Source organism: Aquila chrysaetos, chromosome 1, assembly GCF_900496995.4.
Source record: "Aquila chrysaetos chrysaetos chromosome 1, bAquChr1.4, whole genome shotgun sequence".
Lineage (NCBI taxonomy): Eukaryota > Metazoa > Chordata > Aves > Accipitriformes > Accipitridae > Aquila > Aquila chrysaetos.
The window spans coordinates 8,150,078-8,164,561 of record NC_044004.1 but is presented as its reverse complement, the minus strand read 5'-3'; the positions used below and the strand labels follow the sequence as shown (position 1 = coordinate 8,164,561).

Genomic DNA, 14,484 nt, shown 5'->3' with positions numbered 1-14,484 from the left:
AGAGCTTTACTCTTGGGTATAAAATAGAAGACGACTATGGTTGAATACCGAATGACATTGACTAAAGCTACCACCTGCCCTGTCTCAGATATGATCTCTCACTCCTATCTCCCACCCCAGTCCCTTAGTTTTTGTTGACTGTTGTATGGGATTTGCCCACGTGATAAGTTTTGGGATGCAACCAGCTGATCATAGGTGGTACCACCTCTGTAACATGACTAGTTTAGGGCTCAGCTTCCCACCTGCTTTTGGACTACAGACAGGTAAAAGCAGATCCACCCCAAGAGAAGAGCAGCCATTGTTGCAATGGGAAAAAAGCTGATAAAGTTGAAGAAAAGAATGGAAAGTGATAAAAGAAATCAGGGGAGAAATTACAGGGGAGGAAATTATAGAAGAAGAGAAAGAAGATTTAAGAGTTATCTAATCCATAAGATAATTTAATAACTGCAAAGTTTTTACCCTAGTTGGAAATATCCAGCCTGTGGAAGTTGAAAGCAGAAGCACAGACTGCTGGGGGAGTGCAGCTGTAGCTCCCTTCACATGCCTCCCCCATTACTGCAGCCATGGCTGTAAGTAAACAGTTGCAATCAAGAAACAGTTCAGTTTCAGAAACACAAAGTTCCCTCTGGTTTTACCTTTACTTGCAGCGGAAATAGTGCAGGAGGCTGGAGGAAAGTGTTGTGGCTTAACTGAGAGGAACATTAATGTTTCAAAACTATGAAAATGGTTGAACTTGTAGGTGAGGGAAAACCAGTTTTACACCAAAATCTCACGCCTGAGCTGCTAAACTCCAGTGGAATACTTAGGTATAATGGTTGTGAAAGATAAAATTACATTATGACTTCATTTTTTAAAAAACTAAATTGTTAATTCTAAGTTTGGATAAGGATTTAGCAATGAAATGCTTCAGGGATAACTTGTTTTCAATGGGGAATTCTGTGTACAAAACTGATTACAGGATGGAGCCAAATCCCTGCCAAAGATATGGGTAGGATCATGAAAGCAGATGAACTACAATTTCCCATGCACTAGAATTCACAATAAGGCCAGGAGCAAAATGAGCACAACCAGAAAATATTTCAAGAGCCAGGACTGAGCTATGGGAGAAGGCTGTCTACTTTTCTCTGTGTACCTTTAATCGCTTGTAACATCTTTCTAAAGAGAGGTAGGTGTTGATCTTACAGAGAACTAGTACGCTAATTTAAATATTCACTGTATAATTTGGGAAAGGTATCTCGGAAAACTATTTGAAAAAATTTCAGCCTAAGGTTTATCAAAATAAACACACAAACTTTTTCCAGAAACTGGGTACTGTAGGGTTGTACAGAGTGCCAAAGATGAGACGACAGTGATGGAGAATGAGCAGCAAAACCTGGTAATGCTGTTTGAAGTAAAATTGGGTTTAAGTTATCGGTCTCTTAAGGTAAAAATTTGAAAGCCTAGAAAGTAAGCAAGCCAAAGTAAGGATTTCCCAGGAACACAGTTTTGGTTTGGACTCTGCATTGCAATGTTAACTTATGTATCTATTGCAGCATTGTCTTGTAATTCAGCAAAATCTTTCAGGATAGTAAGGTAAAGTCAGCTGAAAAACTTCTGGGTCAAAGGAAAGGTGAGCGAGTGAAATACAACTCCATGTGCAAACACTGAAGAACAGGTTGCAGAGGGTTGACATAGCAGATCCTTGTTAAAGGGATGAGAAGAGCTTGCTAATAGTTACCATTAATAAAAAATACCCATACCTCTGTAACGTTAGGCCTGTAGGCAACAGTAAATCAGGGCTTGGTTTCTCATGATGTTAAGGACTATGCATCCACATAAAGCAGTCTCTGCCCTGACAAGTGTACAATGTAATTGTTGTCCAAACACATCCCACTTCCTCACTACGGCTGACTCATAACTGCTTTTGAAAAACTCCCATAGGAACATTTCTTGCAGAGTAAGAAGCAGATGTTTGGTTTTTTTCTGGCCTCCATTTTGAGAGACAAGAGAAGATGGCACCAGTCCGGATCCATGCGGGACCCCTGTGGGAGACGAAGCTGAGGTATTTCCCGCAGGTCGGCCTGGAAGCCGCCAGCTGAGGGAGGCACGGAGCAGGCAAGCAGAGGGCAGTGTAACCACACCGTTACACAGCCCAGAGCAGCACGTCGCTGGGAAGAACCAGCTATGGGGAAAGTCACATAAGCAGTGGGAGCTGGTTAGGGCAAGCCACGGCAATTGCTTCTGGGGGAAGCCCCGGGTGCCATTCCTGCTCCCTCCGGCACTGCCACAGGCCCGGCTGCCCGCACCTCAGCCTTTCTGGGGAGAGGCTCTGCCACCGTCGCCAGGCTGGGCGCAACCAGCCGGGCCGGGCCGGGCCGGGCCAGGCCAGGCCTTAGCGGAGGTCACCCACAGACTCACAAGGCCCAAACCCAGCAGGGCGGCCTTGACTGGCATGCTCCGGCCTCGCTCCGGGCGGGGGGCAACCACCACACCCGGCCAGACCCCAGCCCCACCGCCCTGAGGCGGAGGAGGAGAAGAAGAACCATCACCACCCATTCCCGCCCTCCTGAGGTGAGGTGAGGTGAGGTGAGGGCCCCCACCCCAGCCCCCTTGGCCAGTGCGCATGCGCAGTTCGGCCGGCTGGGCTCCGCTCGCTGCGCCACACGCGCACCCGCGTCCTTCTTGCGGCTCCATCCGGGGACGCGATGACGTAATCGCCCCCCGGGCGAGAAGCGCAGCTTCCCCCCCGCCCCCGCCAAGCACCCCTCCGCGCGCTCCCCGGCTAGCCAATGAGAGAAGGGCGCCGCGCCGCCGCAACGCCTGCTGGGGGCTGTAGTCCGGCGCGTCCTCCCCGCCCCGCCCGGCACCAGAGCCGTGAGTCCCTGCCGGGAACGGGACCGGCCCCCCGCCCCTTGTGGGCGGGGCCAGCTCGCCGAGCCGTCCTATGGCAGAGCGGGTCAAAGTTCGGCGGGCGGGCGGGCCAGCCAATGGGAGCAGGTGGGTGCCGGGAGGGGGCGGAGCCGGCTGTGTTTTGTTCAATTGCCGTTGAGCAGCCCGGTCCATACGCGGAGGGGAGGCGGCCCGGGCGGGCGCAGGTACCGGTGACCGGCGCTGCGGTGAGGGGAGGCGGGCGGGGGAGGGAAGGTAGGCAGGCAGGCAGGCCGGCTGCGGGTGGCAGCACCCGGCGGCCGAGGGCGAGCGCAACCGGCAGGTAACAGCCGTTCAGGCGGCTGGAGGCAGTGCCGGCTGGAGGGGAGACGGCCAGGCCCGGACCCCTTCGCGGAACCCGGGCGACTGTGGGGACCGGAGAGCTCTCGGTGGGCGAAGGAGCGCAGAACGGGCCGCCGCCGCCCCGTGGGGGGACGACAGGGACCCTGCGGGGTGGGGGTGTCACCCCGGAGCTGCCCTTCCCCGCGGCTGCAGCCCTCCTGCTGCCGCAGAGCTGCGGGCTGCTCGTCTCTTTAATTATACAGCTAGATGGATAAATAGGTATGGGTGCTGTATTTTTTTTTTTTTTAATTACTGTTGGTATTGAGAGCGGGGGCCGCGCTCCTTCATCGCAGCTGGAGGTAAAGGTTAGCTGCCTTTTCGCCCTGCCATTAGCCGAAGGCTTCGTGTGGAAGCGAAGCGGCGGCTGCCCGCAGCCCTGGCAGAAGAAAGAAAAAATAGCACCCCCCCCCCCCCAAAAAAAAAAACCCCAACCAAACCCAAACCAACCCCCACCTCATTAGCATTAATAATTGCCGCTCGGGATGGGAATTAGGTTGCCTGCGCGGCGGTGCTGTGTCTCCGAAGGCCGCTCCAGGCGAGGGCTCCGGCCTGCCCCGGCGGCGGCCGGGGGAGGGGGGGGGTGTCCCGGGGGGGTCCCCGGGGCTCGGCCGGGCGCGGGCATTCCTTTGTGCCGCTGCCCTGCGGGACACACGCCTGCGGGCACATCGCCCCGGGGTTTTGGAGGCGATTCTCCCCTCCGTTGCTCAAGGGTAGAGAGTTACGTCAGAGTAGGTGCGCGTTTTTCCACAATAGCTGCCTTCCACAATGGTTCCTGGGTGAAAACCGTGATTATTTTCTTCCTTCCCCTCCCTCAAGCGATAGGAAAGTTGATTCCTAATTTATGGCTCGTGAGTGTAACGACCAGTTGGGTTCAAAAGTCCGAGATCGGTGAGTGAATAGGCTCTTTGTGTTATTCCAGCTTTCCGAAGGGCAGTAACGTGGCTTTGTTCCGATTATTTGGCTTATTAAATGTCTCCTTGCCTGTGCGAAGGCTAGATAGAACTGCATTCTCCAAATCTTGGGTGCTGTTTAAGGAGGTCGCTTTAGGTCTCGTGAGACAGAGAGGCTGGCCGTTGTAGACGATCCTCTGGTTTGGCGTTGCATCAGTTATCTGAACTCTTCTGGTACAGATCTGAAAGTTAAGGTGTTTTCTCTTTAGGTAAATGATATATCCGTCATAACCGTTCAGAAAACAACCGTTACAGAAACAGTGCTTTGTAGTAGCCCTGTAACTTTCAGGTTGCAGGGTTGAGAGTGGCTTGGTGAGTCAGACCAGATAAGGCACTGGCTTTTAACGTGCATGCCGAGTTCTAGGCCTCAGGATGAGTTGAGCCAGCTGGTCAAATCTATTTTCTGGTTCACTGTGCTTACATTAAAATTAGCTCCTGAGAACAGTTATTACAGCCTTTACTGTGACATTGCCTCCCATTCATATGCCTGACTGCTAGAAAATACTTCCGTCAAAGCCATTTCTGGCAAGAACCAGTAAGTTTGTGTATCTTGTGGCAAGCTCAGATGTTTCTGCATGTGTTTTAATTGTGGATAGTCTGTTTGCTTCGAGTCGGGCTTATGGAATCTGGAGTGCAGTGTTTGCCGAATAGCAAAAACTTTCCTAATAAAGCATGTGACTTGATCTGGTTTTATTGGAGATGCAGTGTATGTGATTGAGCCCAAAGAGCTTGTATCTTTACAATTATTGTGCGTCTGAAAATGCTCGGAAGAGTTGCGCTCCGAGGCAGGAGATCATTGTGTGTAAGGAGCTCAAATATACATTTCAAGTAGTTCTACATAAGCTGGTGGAACTCCTAACTGGAAAATGGGTTTACTTACTACTCACTCGCTTTGAATTTCGGGGAAATACTATTCATATTAATATGTCTGTTACTTTTAATCATCCCTATTTTTTTTGTCACTAACAAGATGCTGCTCTTCATCATATGGAAGTACATGCTGCCTATTAGACATAAAATACTGATCTGCAAGATCATCCCCCTAATGATATCCTTTCAGGATGTTCCATGCTGTGGTAATCTGGCTGTCCTCTAGCGGCCTTTACCTGCCAGTGTGTAACCCGTAGTTATTGTGTCTTTAACTTGAGAATTAAAGTTGATTAAATAATTGGAGAGGGATATTTTAAATTTGGTGTAGTTAAACTTACCTGTGTCCTCTTGGAAAGCTGTTTTTCTGCAGGGTACTATGATTCAGAAGAATGAGGAGGCTGAAAGAAGAAATAGTATTTCTATTCGCAACCATTGTATTAAGCTTTGGAAGTTTAGCATAGGCATAAAACTACAGTTATGAAAATATGGTGAGCAGATAAACTGAAAGATTAACGGTACTGAGATGACTGCAATTTATTGCATGGATTGCTTTAAATAAAGAAAAACATGAAGGATTTATTCTTTCCTATAGGAATTCCTTGAGAGTCTGGTAGCCATTACTGTAGCTCCCTTTTTTAGTTCCTTCTCATTTTCCCTACCCTGTTCTTTCTCCCCCTTCCTCTGTTGCCTCCCCCCAATCTACATTCCTTTGTGTTAGCAGTGATGATGGCAGTTCTAGTCACCTCCTGTGGTTTGATAGATTATTCCCTTTAGAAACATGGTGTACTTAAAACTTTCCAAACACAATTCTTTCCTCGCTCCTACACTTTTTTTGGTGCTGGTTTCGAGTTTTGTTCTAAGAATTTGTCCTTTCTGGTTCTGTTTTGCGTTTTCTTAAATACTAGTAAGAAGTCTTGTTAAACCTTTAGTGGAAAATACTGGTGTTATCATCGAAATTTCTTTTTCTGTATTTTGATGGTCATAATAAACAGAAATTTTGCCTTTTGGAGACAGTGAATTTCCTTCTCCCCTGCAAGCTCACAAGTTTTGTGCTTTCTTTTTAGAGAAAACTTTGCTTGCTTTGAACTTTCATTTTTATTTTTATAAAATAAATTTCTTGGACTATTTTTTATGTTCTTGAGAGCTGATATTCATGTAGGAATGATCTTGCAGGTAAATGTTCATAGGACCTTGTCTTTAGCATTACACAATCTACATATAAACTTTTATTTTGGAATATATTATGATAGAACATGTAAGAGATTCCTGTCGCTTGCAGAAGTAGCTGTAACTTTTATTCTAGATACTGTAAGTAACATAAGCTTACTGGGGGGGTGAAACTATACACAGAAACCTGTGAAGGGGTTTATGAGCACTCCTGAAGGAAGGGTTAATGAGCAGAAGGCAGCCCTTTTCATTAGTTCTAGGGAAGAAATTCATGGCTAGGAAAACAGCTACTTGAACTCAGTGTAGTGGCTGATACTTTCTTGGTAAGTAAGTTATTTTAATATATTGACTGTCTATATCTGAGAGGTAGCCATTTACATTGACAATGTGTTTTTTGGTACATCATGAAGTTTGTGTGGTTAACGATCTTAGCCGACAGCGAAGTACTGCAATCCAGTGATGAAAGAGTCTGTATTAAAAAAAAAAAATTAAAAAAAAAAATATCTGTGCTTTGTTGGTTTCTCTTGACTGTAAATGCTCTGCTAGGGGGATTGAGACAGTCATATTTTAGAAAATGGTTTTCTTTAAGGATTTTCTTTCCCCCTCAAAAGGAGGCCTGTAAAAAAAAAAAAAGTTTTCAACTCCTTTTTAGGCTGTTTTACAGATTTTTCTGTGATGACCCAACTGGATATTGGAGTACTGTTGAGTATAGAAAAACCTGAAATCAAGGTAACTGTCAGCTCTTTAATATTGCCATTTCTATGTTTTGTGCTGTTTTGGCTTTTCTGTTTGGTCGGTATGGGAAATAGTGTCATGAACAAACTGGCAAGAAACTCCTCGGCTAACTTCTGGTGGTTTGTAGTGGGTACAAGTAACTTCTGAAGGCCATGTTTCTGCTAATTTTTAGGTTGAGGGGAGGAAGTAGGCAGGGTTGTTACTAAATACATTATCTGGGTTATGGCTTTCAGTTTACTGACGGCCCTTTTTTTTTTTTTAAGCAAGCAGTTGAATACCATGCTTTAGAAAATGAAATGTTTCAATTGGGAAATGTCCTGAGTTATAAAAACAAAACTGATATAATTGGCTTTCAACTGTTTGAACTTGATTATATTTTAGTGAAATGCAGGCCATCACTTACGTTTTGCTTGTTGGGTGTAAACAGGAGGATGAAGGGTTCTGATTACCTAATGTTAGCATCATTGCTCTGAATTTAGTATGGCAACATTGGTTTAAGTTCCTGTGAAAATTAAACTCTAGTATAAAGTACAGGGAAGAATACTGTCAATGATGTATCAAATTGCAGGCCTAGAGCTTTGGACATACAGTGCCAGTGATGGCAATTGCTCTTCAATGTGTGTAAGTCTGTCTGTACAGATAGAGCTAAGAGTGTGAAATCAAACAATATTTTGCCTAGAGCTGTCATTAGAAGTGTCATTTGCAAAACTGACTCGGTGTACTAAGACCTACATGTCGTTGTGGGAAAGGCATTTCAGATGGAAGAAAGCTGTTTCTGCGTTTGCTGAGCTTTAAAATTGGAACCCAGCTGGTACAGGAAATAGTTGAAGAAATAACTGCAGTACCACTGTCTATATGTTTACTTTTGTGCTTTAGACTGAGATCTGTGATGGTGGAAGACAGGATCTGAATTCCTTTTTTCTGAAGAATACTTGTTTCTCCTTAACATCCCCCTCATCCAACCAGCCTCGGCAGCTGTTAATGCAACTTAAGTTTTCTGGGTTTGTGAAAGATCACATTTATAATTTGGCAATTTCTACGCTGAAGTTAAGGTGGATTAACTTAAAAGATTAAGAAAAACCTTTACTGTCCTAATAAGACCTCATACAAGGCTGTGGCTTCTCTTCTACTGTCGCCTCCCCTTGAGCCATGAATGGGAATAATAGGAACTTGCTGTTGGTGTTATATTAACTTTAGGTCTCTAATTTGCATCTCAAATAACATTGTGAACAGCATTAATGCCTTTGAGGGGTTTGGGAGGTTTTTTAATTTGTAGGGTAGATGCGTTTTTTAACCTAATTGGGCAGTTCAAATTATTATTGCAGCATGTTTAATTTTTGCTCTGTGCAGTTCGTGTTGATGTCTATGGCACTAAATCATTCCTTCAGTGCTGTGCATGTGTGTTCCACCTTCTTAATTGTGGCTTTAGATTTTGTCATAATGAAGTATTCCTCCATTTCATACAGTTACTACTGGATACTGTGTGATGATTGTGTTCTTTATTCTATCCTCCGAAGTCTGTTTATAGGGAAAATTCTTGTTTTAAAGGTACTGCTTCCTTTAACTCCCTCTGCTTTCCCAATGAGAAATGCACTTTTCTGTTGTCTTTCAAGGTTTCTGTTGATTTGACCTCTTCTGGTTTTAGAGTGATGAACATTTATCGTATTTAAGGAAGGGTGCAAGTGATAAAAAGCTGTATGTATGTCGTTAGGGTCTGACAAACCCTGTTTCTTTATCAACTTCCACAGTCCAAAAGTAGCGTGCAGAATATGAAAAATGTTGAAGTTTGGAACCTCAGTTGTGATGCAGAATATGAATCGACACAGAGTTGTGGAAATGTGCTTGAAGCTGGATGGGTCTGGATCCACTGTGTTTTTTGTCTCTTGTAGCTCAGCATATCTTAGTCAACATATAGATGGCCACTGAGGTTGCAGGTGGTTTTTGTATCATGGTATGAACTAGCTTTGTTTTTGTAACATAGGAGACTTTTGTTCTATGGACTGTTCGAGGTTGTGATTTTTTTTTTTAAGTGATGGTCTCTATTTACATACCTAGGATCTATTTGTATGGCTGCATAGTTTTTTGATGAACTGACAGTTAGAATTACAATCCTAGTTTAAAAAAACGGAACCTTTTTGCTCAATTATCCCAGCCTAATAGTAGTGGCAAATAATTACTCATTATGTCCTATTTGGAGTGGAGTGTAGCGGTGTGTAAGCATGCCTCAAGACTGCTGCTGTGCTCCAGAGTGTAATTTGATGCAGTATTTAGTAAGTGAGGAGGAGAGGGCAATAATGAAAACAGCATTCAATAACTACTTACTTGAATTGGCTAAAATATGGTATATATTTCTTCTAGTGGGAAAGGGAGAAGGAGTGGGTACCTAGGACCTCATCTTTTCATTTTTTAAAAGTGATTAAATGGAACAACAAAGTTGAAACTTGATGAATTTGAGAAGTGTAATTTGGAGGCTAAACTGAAGTGCTGTTGCCTGCTGTAAGGGGCTACCGAAGGTTAAGATACAATAGCAGAGTTGCTGGTTAGAAGAGGATACTGCTGGCACTGGAACATGTGTGAAGCTTAGCCTGTTGACTTCTCAGTACATATGGTAGTCCATTTGAGCTTGGCTATGTGTGTGCTTGCTTACCTCGTCATCGTTTTCCATTAGGACTCCATCCTGACCAGACCTGTCCGGTTCAATATTCAGATAAGAAATTGCTGAACTCCTGGAGGGTAATATGGACTGTTGCTGCTCTCTTATTTTCATGTTTCACAAATCAGAAGGATGGCATTTAAGCAAAGAGACAAGTACCTGGATAAGTACTTGTAGTACCGGAACTATTACAGAGGATGAAAAAGGATAGTATTTTGTCTTTGTTGTGTGCTGCTTTGGTGTCCTATTTGTGCTTGAGCTCTTACGAGTTAATTCTTCCCCTGTTCAGTGACTTTATATTTTGCAGTTCAAATGTGAACATGTAACTTACCTCAGGCACAGACTTCCTCTGACTGCCTGTAACTAATGCTGTCTGTTTCAAAACCCCATCTGTAAAATCCTGCATATCTTAGTTTTTATTTTGGAATATTTGGTTTGTGTGCAGCATTTTCCATCCTCAGGAAGTCCTAACCAAGCCTAAGGCTATAATTGTATTAAAAGTTGCGTGCATATGTTTGTGTCAGGGTGCTTTGTGACACCGCATCAATGAAAGCTATTACATCACTGTTCCAGGTTGTTAGAACGCTAAGCACGCATGTCTTTCTGAAGTAATTGGCTTCTGGTTTCTGTTGGTTAGAGGGGAAAGATACAACAGGATACTGCAATATTGCTGAAATTTGCATACTGCCATGGGAGATGATTGGAGTTGATTTATTTCTGTGTGAAGAAAGTATGAGGCAGGTGTGACTTTTGTTGTATAGTAAAATTACCTGAACATGCAAATCCTGAAGTCTTAATTTGAAAACTCAGAAAAGTAACTTCTAGCTCATTGAAACTAAACATATGCTGTAGGAGGATAAGCAAAGACATTACAGTGGCTTGAAATTGAGGTAGTCATTTTAAAAAAAAAAAGTAGGGCTGAGAAAGCTGTAGGCTGGTTGTAAGAATCCCCTGCCCTGTACCAGTATTGCACTTCTAATGTGATTCATAAAAGAAACTTGAGTAGCTCTACTTTCTCCTCAGTCCAGTGCTTTGCTGTCCTCAGCATTAAAACTGGTTCTGAATACGTAACTAGACATCTTCCTTACTGCAGGTCAAGCTTATTGCCAATTCCCTGGGCATGAGGGACAGCTATTCTTTATGCTGTAGTAACTAATCTTTTAAAAATATTTGAACTGTTCTTTGTGATGTTCCTGTTTCCTTGTGTCTTGTCTTCCACCCTGCAGCCTTGTGATACTTTTGGCCTAAATAAAGCTAGTGTATTCAGTTCTTCCCAAGAGGTCCTGTTTTTTCAGCTCTAATCATTTTTGTTTTTCTCTCAAGTTAGTTCACATTGGTCTTCAAGTGTGGTGCTTACAGCTGAGGCTTTCCTGTGCTGAGTGGAGTAAAAAGGCTGTTTCATGTGCCCTGGAGCTGATATTCCTGTTTATGCATCCCCATACATTTGACTTTCTTACAACAGCTTAACACTTGTTTCAAGGTCAGCCCGTTGATCCAACCTAGCCCACAGCTTTCTTCTGAAGAACTTGCCTTCCTGTTTGCTTGGTTAATCCTGCCTGAGCATACCTTTCAGAACTGAATTGTATCCTATTTCTTGCAGAACAGTTTTCCAATTTGTCAGTTACGCAGAATTTTAATGCTGTCTTGTAGTTCTTCCAGCCTTTCTCCTACTTGTAACAAGCCTACTCTGCCAGCAACAGATGATGGGAAACAAAGAAATTGGTGAACTGAGCTGGGTTCCTATTTGGTGTGTTCTCCCATGCACCACTGATAACTGCTCTGGGGGTATGGTTATCCACCAAGTATGGCATTCACTGTGCAGCCTTTGCTTACCTTCCAACAGGCAGTAGTCTTTAAACCTAGGTGTACGACCTCAGTAGGTTCTCTCCTGTCCCTAAACCCTGTTACTTTGATGTCAAAGTGAAACTGGTGGGTGCTACTCACCTCCTTGTTGCCTTTTAGTACTCACAAAAGGTTCCCCACCTCCCCTGCAATTCTACTGGAATGTGGGGAATTGGAGACCAGTCGCATGAATTTTGACCTTTTTCTGAAGACAGAGGTGCAATGAAGGCAGGCCTAGCTTCAGAAACTGATGTCCAAAACTTTTTTTTAAAAAGCGTGGCCTGTTTCTGCCTGTACTCAAATATATCACACAATAGCCTAAATGTGGTACCTTGCAAATAATTCCAGGTGTTGCAGAGTGACTCTGAAGTCATTTGTAGTTAGGGTTGTTTTAAGCTCTCCATTCCTGAGATGAAATTTCTCTTGCATCGCAAGGTAGGCATTGAAGAATAAGCCCCACCACTTGGGGCTAACTTTTCTTTCGGGTACATTTTCTTGGATTTGTATTTGGAAGTATTTGTTGACATCTCTATGGGTGCAACTTTCTGTCTTTGAAATCTTAGTTCTCATGATATCTTCCCTGCCGAACTCGATTCACATAACTAATCTAGCGCCTTATAGAAGTGGGTTTCTCTGAGCCTTGTCTCTGTTGAGATTGTTTGACGCAGTTCTGTAAATACTCTTCATTGTTGCTTCTCCAGCATCTCTCCCTGTAAGCTTTCAAGCTACTTTGCATCTCTACCTTCCAGTAATTTCCTTAGTCTTACTCTAATCATTGCCCTTTTTCTACTCCCTGCATATGTAGCAGCTTATTCTCATCACCCAGATATATTTGAGTGTAGTTAAAGTTTTGATGCAGCTGGCTGCAAGCTGGAATAATTAATCTTCTAACCATTCTTTCCACTGTGTGCTCTAAGGAGATGGACATCTATCCTTTGAAATCATGCTGCAGTCTTAAATTGAGCAGAGGTTTAGAAAGTCTGATAATCCTTCTTTGAAGATGTTGACTGTTAGTTAGCTGAGATTACTTCAGTGATCACTCTTAACGCACAATATGTTGCCAAAAAAGTAAGGCAGCATCTCCTGGTGTTGAGAAGTTAAAGGCAACGTGGATGGTGAAATGTGTATGGAGTGTACTTTAGGATGTTAACACTTGTTTATATTTTGATACACAAGGTGAAGTATAGCTGCTTATTTTTAATGTTATGAAAAAGTAAAAGGGCTTTTTAACTTATATTTGCGTAACACCTTATCTTAAAATAAAATCACTACATTTCCTCTTCAAAATGTTAAGATATAAGTAGCTTCATGCTGTTATTCCAAAACTTCAATTTTTGCTGCAGAATAGTATGACTGAGAAGTATCCCCCGTAATATCCTTGACGAGGTGGTGGGTGGCATGGATTGGGCGCGTGGGTAAAGTGGGGATTAATTCTGTGCTTGCTGTGCGCAGCGTTTGTGTGCTCACTTGTACAGCAAGGCATATCCCAGTTCCTGCCCTCAGGTTAGATATTTGGGGGGGGATTTACTTGCTTAGCTTCTAACACCTTCAGCTGAATTAACTGCTCCAAACTCATAATAGTCAACAGAAATGGGGATTTTGTTGTTAGGATGCTTTTTCTTAGGCTTGTTTAGTTAGGTGCATCCTGCTGTTGGTGATGCTGCTAGGCAAGCTTGGCTGTGGAAACTGCAGCCGAGAGTGGTACGGGGGAACTGTGCAAGGTGGGTTAATACTTGGTTGTGGGAGGTTTTTTCTGTATTAAGTGTGATGCTCAAATCTTAGTAATATAATCAGTTGCAAAATACCATGTATCCTTGAGACTAAACTTTATAGTCCTGTTAAATATGCAGTCTTAAATTTTGGAACTGGTTTGGGGGAACCTTCCCTTCCCCCTTCCCCTCTTCTCAGTTGAGCACAAGATCTGAGAGGATCAAATAAAACCAAACCTATTTCTAAATTCTGAACTAGTTATTGAACTAATTGTTCAACTGAGCCAAACTGAAATGAAGTAAATGCCTCTTGCACCTGCAGAAAAGGCTGCAGCTGTCAATAGCTTGTTTATCACTTCAGTACTTCTTGGGTCCAGGTGCTCAGCCAGTGACTTCCCCTAATGCAGTGGTTTGATGTTTCAGATCTTCAGCAGAAAAGATGTTACTGCTTTATGCAGACTATATAGTATGCTTAACCTTTGCATGAGTGAAGATGCCAGAAACCCAGATGTAATTTCAGAGGCATATTTTAAAGCGTGTTTAGATAAAGCACACTTTTTATCAGTATTGAAAGATCATTTGAAAGATTGAGAGTTTTCAGGTGAAGAGCTGAAAGGACATGCTTGCATCTCTTTTACTGTTGACTTTATCACATAAATCTTTACTGTTTTGTCCTTCAACTTGGTTACCAGAAGCTGATCTTGTCAGAAGGCAGTCATCTGTAAAGATAATTGCCCAAGTGGGAGGACACAGATTTCCCTTCCAAACACTCAGTGTCCTGTCCTCTCTTGCACTGTTGTTGTCTGCAGATGTTACGTGCTTGACTTGCTAGTCAAGTGACTTACCTACTGCTATTTAAAGCTGCTAAATTTCTGTCCGAATCAGTGAAGATGAAAACTAAAGGCTTTTCCCTGTCCTCAACTTCTGTTTTTTACCTGGCATTTTTGTGCTCAAATAAAATTGAGTTATTCTGCCCTATACTACCTGAAGTGTGGTCCATAATACTTGTGTACTGATCAGCACCTTTTGCCCATTTGCTTCCCATACAGGAGCATGGTTTTGCATTAAGGCTTCATAGCCTGTACTGTGTGAGTAAACTTCATGATTTGGAGTCCTAGTGACTTCCTATGAATCCACTTTGGCAAATGAATCTTTCCACAGAACTTGCTTGTAGAATTAATGACTCATTCATTAAACATCTGATAGTGTTGAGGTAGCACACAGTGAAAATACTGAGCTTTTCCTTCAAGCAGAAGGTCTTCTTTCAGTATTTAAAGAAAACTATCACTGATGTAGTTAAAATAGAGTT

General features: G+C 43.4%; 2 protein-coding genes across 5 annotated transcripts in view; one reads left to right on the top strand and one right to left on the bottom strand.

Annotated features, from left to right (window-relative positions):
* Positions 1-2,761: 2,761 nt before the first annotated feature.
* Positions 2,762-9,626, bottom strand: LOC115338957 (extensin-like). The gene is made up of 2 exons (XM_030008109.1): positions 9,619-9,626; positions 2,762-3,452 (listed from the first exon to the last, which is right to left on the bottom strand). Exons 1-2 carry the CDS (start codon positions 9,624-9,626, stop codon positions 2,762-2,764), a joined length of 699 nt encoding a protein of 232 aa, XP_029863969.1.
* FAM53A (family with sequence similarity 53 member A) overlaps positions 2,999-14,484 on the top strand; it is a 73,292-nt gene continuing 61,806 nt past the window's right edge. For 2 of the 4 annotated variants that reach the window (XM_041123631.1, XM_030019672.1), the window contains exon 1: positions 6,889-6,965. The gene's annotated coding sequence lies outside the window, so the exon portion shown is untranslated. Of the gene's footprint in view, positions 3,075-3,446; positions 3,469-6,888; positions 6,966-14,484 lie in introns of those variants that run through there. The other 2 variants (XM_030019666.1, XM_030019678.1) reach the window with 2 other exon arrangements.